The 7,571-nt window shown below is 39.1% G+C and overlaps 1 protein-coding gene across 9 annotated transcripts in view; it reads left to right on the top strand.

The window, feature by feature from the left end:
• The window catches only part of ablim2 (actin binding LIM protein family, member 2), an 83,909-nt gene that overhangs the window by 43,016 nt on the left and 33,322 nt on the right, over positions 1–7,571 (top strand). For all 9 annotated transcript variants that reach the window (XM_020594876.1, XM_020594882.1, XM_020594878.1 and 6 more), the window contains exons 3-6: positions 1,062–1,245; positions 5,528–5,640; positions 5,955–6,081; positions 6,506–6,599. In XM_020594876.1, coding sequence (XP_020450532.1) covers positions 1,062–1,245; positions 5,528–5,640; positions 5,955–6,081; positions 6,506–6,599 — 518 coding nt within the window. The remainder of the gene's footprint in view (positions 1–1,061; positions 1,246–5,527; positions 5,641–5,954; positions 6,082–6,505; positions 6,600–7,571) is intronic.

Here is a 7,571-nt window from a genome sequence, read left to right as displayed (position 1 = left end):
AATAATAAAGGCTGGGGTGAAATAGCATTACCGTATGAATAGGGAGAAGAGGAGGAAGCTGAAGAAGAAGGACGCTGGACTTTTACCCGCCGGGGGTTTTCTTCCTCGGGCTGGGGAGGTGTTGGCCCCTCTTGCTGGCGCTGCTGGTGCTGCTGCTGTTCCAGGGCTTGGGGCTTGGGGGCGGGACAAAGCTTCTGATTGGATAACTTTTCACGTAGAACTGTCAAATCGAGTTTGATGAAAGCCAGTATCTATACTGTGTGTGAGGCTTTCAGACGCAGTATTGAGTGTAGGTCGCCCACGTCTGGAATCGCTCAGCGCCCAGTACACCATCAATGTGGTTATGTAGTTTAATAGATCTCTTATATCTGATCATTAAAAGAACAGAACCTGTGCACAGTAGTGCAGTGGTTAGCAATGTCGCCTCACAGCAAGGTTTCACATTTGAACCTTGCAGCATGGGTTTACTCCAGGTATTCTGATTTTCTCTCACAGTCCAAAAACATGCAGCTGAGGTTGACTGGTGAAAATGAAGTGTCCGTAGGTGTGGCTGTTAGTGTGAATGGTTGTCCGTCTCCGTGTGTCAGCCTGGTGTTAGACCTGTCAAGTATGTGCCCTGCCTCTCACCTGATAGCGGCGTGGATTGGCTTCAGCCACAAGAAGCACTGGCAGTCAACCACTCAACAAGTGGTGTGGCTAAACAGAGGAACTTTATAATGAGTGGTCCATAATGTGAACCAAGAACTAACAAACCTGACCTGTGTCCTTGTGATTTTTGTCACATTTTATACAACTTAAATTTTGTATATAGTTGTAGAGCTGTTCTTCCATTGGTACAGGAGATACTACATTAATATCTTTGCTTCAGAATGGGTCATTACTATGATCTAATTTGCCTCTGTCTTTATTTTTTTGCCCCTTTGATTCATTGTTCTCGCATCCCTCCCTCTCTCATCTCTTCCTACCTGTCATTTTACTGGTCTCCTTCTATTTCCAACATCTCCTTTACATCTAAACCTTTCTGCTCTTTCTTTTTTTCTCTCTCCTCCTCTCCCAATCAGTGTGTGGTAGTGAGCTGGCCCAGGGAGGTTTCTTCGTGCGGCAGGGTGAATACATCTGTACCCTGGACTACCAGCGGCTGTACGGGACTCGCTGCTTCAGCTGCCAGGAATTCATTGAGGGGGAGGTGGTATCTGCCCTGGGCAAAACCTACCACCCCCGCTGTTTCGTCTGCACCTCTTGCAAGTAAGAAGCAGGGATGTGGGAAGTGGGGTCAAACCATTTTTAATCCACACATGATTTAACTGGTCCTATAGGTGTTTTGTTGCAATACTCAAGTTATCTTGGAATTAAACAAACTTACGACATCACTTAATTTTAAGTCTTATGACCAGAAACATTTGGCACCTTCCTCAGCTGCTAGAGCAGTAGGCTATTCTTGAAGCAGGTAAACTACCCAGCTGCCTAATTACAGTGTGCATGCCAGTGATGTTTGGGTATGAGTAAGTAAACTTTAAACCCACACCTTTAAGTCAACATATATGTGAAGTGCTTAAAATGCTCAGAAAAGGACATTTGACTATCTCCAGTTCAGTGTTCAATGATCAGCAGCTACAAAACTGACTTTAAGCAACATTTTTTGTCAATGGCTGGCAAACTTTAAGATGTTACCCCTAAAGTGTAGATTTCTGGTTGTGCTTGCCAAATAGGTACCTGTACATTTTTGTGCATTATCATTGCTTGTGCTTTTTTTGTAGAAGAAAGAGGACATTTCATATCCAAAAGGGATTCCAAGTGCTTTTTATAACGTATTAAGAAATAAAATTATTAAATGGTTATATCACAGTGAAAGGTGGACAATGATTAAATTCTAAAGGTTTAGTCAAAGGCATTTTTTAAAAGATTTATTTTTGGGTTTTATTAATTGGTAAGTTGTGTAGAGGCGGACAGAGACCTACAACAGAGCTGTCGGTGGCCAAATTCGAGTTGATGACATCACAAACCCCAGTGGGGTATATGGTGCACCACGCCGTAACCACTCAGCTATGGATATGGCGGCAGTCCAAAGCATTTAAAGCCTTGATTTAAAGGTAGTCAAAGTCAGGGGATGTTTTGCTGTTTGTTGTGCACAGTAAAGGCCTCAGTATGCTTCAAACAAAAGGATGTTAGATTGTCAAACAGCCTTTGAAACCAAATTCTGAAAGCTGTGCTGACTATTTCTGTCACTTTCCAAACCTGACAATCCAAAAATCAATCCATATGTTAGATTTAATCACACTTGAATTTATAAGTACTGAGGAATATACTTATATTTCAGATTTTTCAGTCATTCATAAATAACTGAATGTCTAACTAAACTCTAACCAATCATTAATGGAATTTTTAACCCAACCCTTATTTGTAATGGTGTCTTCAAGTCCTTACAGGTCTCAAGCTGTTGTAAACTATTATGAAGGTCTTAAACGTTGAAATGCTACATTATGTGTGACAGTCAGATATGATTTCACATGAGAATAGATTTAATTTATTGTAAATCTCATGTAATTTTACCAGCTGGTTGGTTGACCCCGCCTTGTACGTTCCCATGACTAAAAGACCCCAACCACAAAAGACAAAAACATATTTTCAGAGGGATACCTCAGCAGTGTGTTTTTTACACATATCATCTATAGAACTGCTTCATTAGTGTAGGTGTCATTTACAAGTCCATAACACTGTAACACACATAATGTATACATATAGGAAAGCATATGGAAACAGGTCTCTGCAAGTCACACAGTCATCTTCACCGGTTTCCAGCCATGTGCATGCTTCTACTAATTGTGCAATGTGTGTATGTGTGTTAGTATTTTTGTGTATGGCCGGTGTTTGTTGTCAGGCCTAGAATGGTAATGGCAGCCTCTCTCTGACGGGAATTTTAAGTGTGTGGTCAGTTAGTGTAGCCACTTACTCCATTTCCATGGCTAATGTTAAGTGTATGTTGAACTTGTGGTGGGTTTTGTGTGTGTGTGTGTGTGTATTGCATGTGCGTGTTCATCCTATCATACCTCAGTGATCCCTATGCTGAACCTGAGATCAGAATGTTCCAGTGTGGCATTTGAGGTTTGTAATGTGATCGTCAAACTTCTAACCCCTCTTATTACTAATATCGCTTTTGTGGTGGCAAAACACACTGGCTTATTGTGAGGAATATAAAGTTAAAACTGAGAAGCTGAGAAAGAGCAAATGTTGCTAAAGATAAGGCACAAGATTCAGCTCTGTGAGTGTCTCATGGTTACAGGACTGTCTTGGTCATCAGTCATTTATCAGCAGTTCAATGGTGTCGAACAGGTATACAGTATTACATGAACTGAAAAACAAGTTGCAGATGCCAGCTAGATCAGGGTAAATGATACCTTGCAAGAAGTTTTTATTCCCTGCTTTTCTTCTTCTTTTGGCACCGGGCTGCCCCCACCCTGTCGGCTGCGGGCATCTGTGTCTCCCACCTCCTCCCACTGCCTACTCTGGCACCGGGCCCCTCTCCGTCTGCCCTTCTTGTTGGCTCCCTTACTGGACCCCAAAACTGTCAAGTTCACAAGCATTCTCTATCCTTATACTTCCATTTGTACCGATTGAGGGCAGGTCCCTGCTAGTCAAGTGAAGCCTAACCAACCTAAACACCTGAAAAACAGATTTTGAGCACACATTTAGTACCTTCATATATACACTGCATGCACCTTATTTCACCTTATTATAGCTAGTTAACTATTAAATTCATTTTGATGAATGTAGGAGTAGGTTTAGTGCTGACAAATGGAAAGCTGATTTTGACGATAAATCAGTAAAACATTAGTTACATTAAAACAGATATAAATAAAAAGGGATAGCAGAAAACTACGAAAGTTAACTTAAATGTAACAAAATAGGTGGGGGTGTAACATGAAGGCCAAGCCATACAATGTGTCAGTCTTAAAAACATAAACCTTTTAACTTTTTATATATAAGTAAGCAACTGTATAATCCTAGCCTCTACCAATTTGTACTGTATTCCTCCCTCGGTAGCTGGCTGTGATAGTGTGACAGCTCTAATATCATATTTCTGAGTTGTAGGAAGCAACACGTGGCAGACAGTCAGAGCCCTGCTTTGCCAAGGAAGCATTATTCCTTCTCTACTTGACTCAGTGACAGTAGTTGTGTTGAAGCAGCATTCACAGCCAGCAGACATTAACATTGTTTTTGTTGTGTTTGTAAGGTCTTAAGCATTATAATGACATTTGTCTCCAAAGGAACCATAAATCAGTTAATTAATTTTACACCTGAATGTTGAAGCTACTGTTAATGTGCAAACTGCACTTCTTGGAATGATCATTAGATGCCATCAATATCTTGTTTAACTTCTAATGTGCTATTGTGGATCCTATTGCTTTGTTTTTGCTTGTTTGTTTTGTTTTTGGTTCAAAGTGAATATGAATGCTAAAGAGGCGTAATAGGGATCTATTCTATGACCGTTTTCAGGGTTTTGGATGTGTGTGGAATCTGTTATGTCACCATCACTGTGTCACACACTATTGAAACACACTATTTAGCAGTCGAATGTGTAACTGGGAAGATCTTAAATTAGGGTTTCTAAATGAGACCAAAGGTATACCTCGTGGTTCAGTTCTGGGTCCACTTTCTTTTTCCATTTATTCTAATGGACTTGGTTTGAATGTTCAACAGGACAAATGCACTTTTGTACAGATGACACTATTATTTATTGTCATTGCTTGAGAAAGAAGCTTTGTGTCATTTATAATCTGCTTTTAACACCATATAAGAAAGACTAAATAAATTGAAAGTGGTTATACTATAAATGCTAAATAAAAGGTTATATAATAGTGTTAACTCGTTTTTTATGTTGAGATTAAGTCGGTATCTGTAAAGTTGCAATCAGTGACTCTTTTTCAAGCTCCATATTTTATTGCCTCAAAAGAATAGTCCTGCTCCACACAGATAATTTTTTACAAGATTATTGAATAGTGGTGACACCTGATTAGTCATATGTTGATAATTTGTTGTTTTATGCTTTTTTTAACCAATTTGAGTAGTTTACACAGTTTATGATGTGTATATTAAGTCATATTTAAATGAATTTTAAAAAGAATCATGAAACAACACCAAAAACATGTCAGAAATCTTTTGTGGGTAAACTTCAGTTGGGGAATTTGTACTTGTGGCTTCAGCGTTTCTAAGATCCCGAGTTCAGCCCTGCTCAAATCTCTCAACTGTACTGACACAGTAGATCTTCCTCCCTGACAGCTGCTAGTCAGCAATACATTGTTTTAATATGTCATGCCACATCAGAGAAATTATTTTACAGTGATTATTTTAATCACGTTGCATTGAAAGCTGCCACAACACAATTTCATATGGCTTTTAATGACCACATGATAAACTAAATCTTGTTTCAGGGGCTTTGAATAAGCCTTTACCAAAACTGACACCTTATCACAAACTGTATTAGTGGAAGCCCACATCTAATGTTCTATCTGTTTTCTTTTGTGTACAGGCAGCCGTTCCCAGCTGGTGACCGAGTAACATTTAACGGGAAGGAATGTATCTGTCAAAAGTGTGCCCAGCCTCTCCCTGCCAGCAGCCCAGCACCCATACAAGCTGTCCACAGTCAGTTAAAACAGTTTATGTCTCTAGCTGCACCTTCTTTGCATAAATTATGCCAAATGTAAACTTTTTACTTTTGCAGACTATAATTTGTTACACTGCTTGTTATTGTAATTTTCTGTTCCACCCCCAAAATTGGTACTTTTTAAAATGATGTCAAGTCATTCTTGTCTTTGGAAACTAATATATCCAATTCTACTTTTGTAATTTTGTTCATTCAAATTTATAGAAGGAACTCTTCCACTTCAGTCATGTTCTGTATCATTTCTCATCAAACTGTATCTAATTTTGATTGCTCCCTCATGTCCTATGTGCAGACTGCTGTGGGTGTGGGAAGGAGTTTAAAAATGAACAGTCCCTTGTAGCACTGGACAAGCACTGGCACCTGGGCTGCTTCAAGTGTAAAGTCTGCAACAAGGTGCTCAATGCTGAGTACATCAGCAAGTAAGTCACTCTGGCTTTGGAAATACTGTAAATTCACTGCTTCAATAATGCAGTTACTTCAGTGGTATATGCTGTTGAATTTTAACTCTTTGTTAGGGTTTTGGACTTGCTTCCTGTTTTGTACTTTTGTTTTGTAAAGGTTTCCTGTTTTGTGCCATTTCACCTGCTTTGTTGGCTGAGAGCATTATAATACACTGTCTGAAATTGTAACTTCTGGCACTAACCAGTAGTTGTACTTTTATGTTTGGTGCAAAATGTAGTCAAATTATCATCATATAAGTTTGGAGGCTCCACCCAGCACCTTCCCTTAACACTTGCTGAGTCAGTCACGGTGTGTGGAGGATTCAGAGGTTTTGTGCAATCTCCTGTGTGACCTCAAGTGCATGTGATGTTCTGTGCTCTGTCTCATCCTGTGTCCTAACAGGGATGGGATCCCCTTCTGTGAGATGGACTACCACGCCATGTTTGGCATCCAGTGTGAGAGCTGCAAAAAGTATATCACTGGAAAAGTGCTCGAGGTAAAATTACCATATTGATGTGGTAGCTGTTAGCGTCATGCAGGATGTAGTCAAACACATCTAACGGCTTTAACTGAATAAACAGGTGAAATTAAAGATGTGTGAATGGAGAGACTAAATAGAATATGCAGATAAACTAAGGTGAATGTGAAAATTGTGTTTTTTGATTGCATTATGACTGTAGTATCCATCTACAGGTAAATATAGTATTATGGACTGTTAAACAAGTGCAAAACTATGACTGAAAAGAGTCTCTGAAATTTGTGCTTTGTTATCATGACCCTGTGATTGTTGTCAGCACTTCTGCCTTCAGTTGTGGTCGGACTGCATCTAGTACCATAGGAATGCACCAGAACAATGTGCCGCCGCTTTTTTCAGTAAGAGAGAAAAAAGATTTGTATAATTTGGTTGAAACTCATAATGATGTATTTTTGTGAGCACCTGAAGATCCAGTCATCTTAACCTCTAGAGTCCTGAGCTTTGGTTTCATATGCATTTTCATTTTTTCCTATCTATTTGGGATTATTGGGACATGATAAGTATAAAATCCAAGTATGGTCTTTGAACAGGAAGTCATTTTTGAGAAAAATGATGTCCTCATATAGGGACATTGGGTTTATTTTAATGCGTAATACAATTAAATTACTGGTGTTTGAGACAGAACAAAACTATGCCAGAACATGGCTGTGCACACAATATTTGCAACACATTACAGAATAAATCTATGCCAGAACATAGCTGTGCAAAAACAAAATTTGCTAACAATATTTGCAACACATCACAGTACAAAACTATGCCAGAAAATGGCTTTGCACATATTTGCATCACATTACAGAATAAAACTATACTAGAACATGACTGTACAAACAGTAATTGCAACACATTGCAGACTGATGACTACATGACTACATATTCCAAAAGTATGTTTTGTCTCAATTCATTTTGTGCGGAGAAATTTCATTTGTTTGTAGT

The sequence above is a fragment of the Monopterus albus genome, unplaced genomic scaffold, assembly GCF_001952655.1.
Source record: "Monopterus albus unplaced genomic scaffold, M_albus_1.0 scaffold25.1, whole genome shotgun sequence".
NCBI classification, from domain to species: domain Eukaryota; kingdom Metazoa; phylum Chordata; class Actinopteri; order Synbranchiformes; family Synbranchidae; genus Monopterus; species Monopterus albus.
Note: the sequence above shows the minus strand (reverse complement) of the source record. Positions and strands in the feature narration are given on the sequence as shown.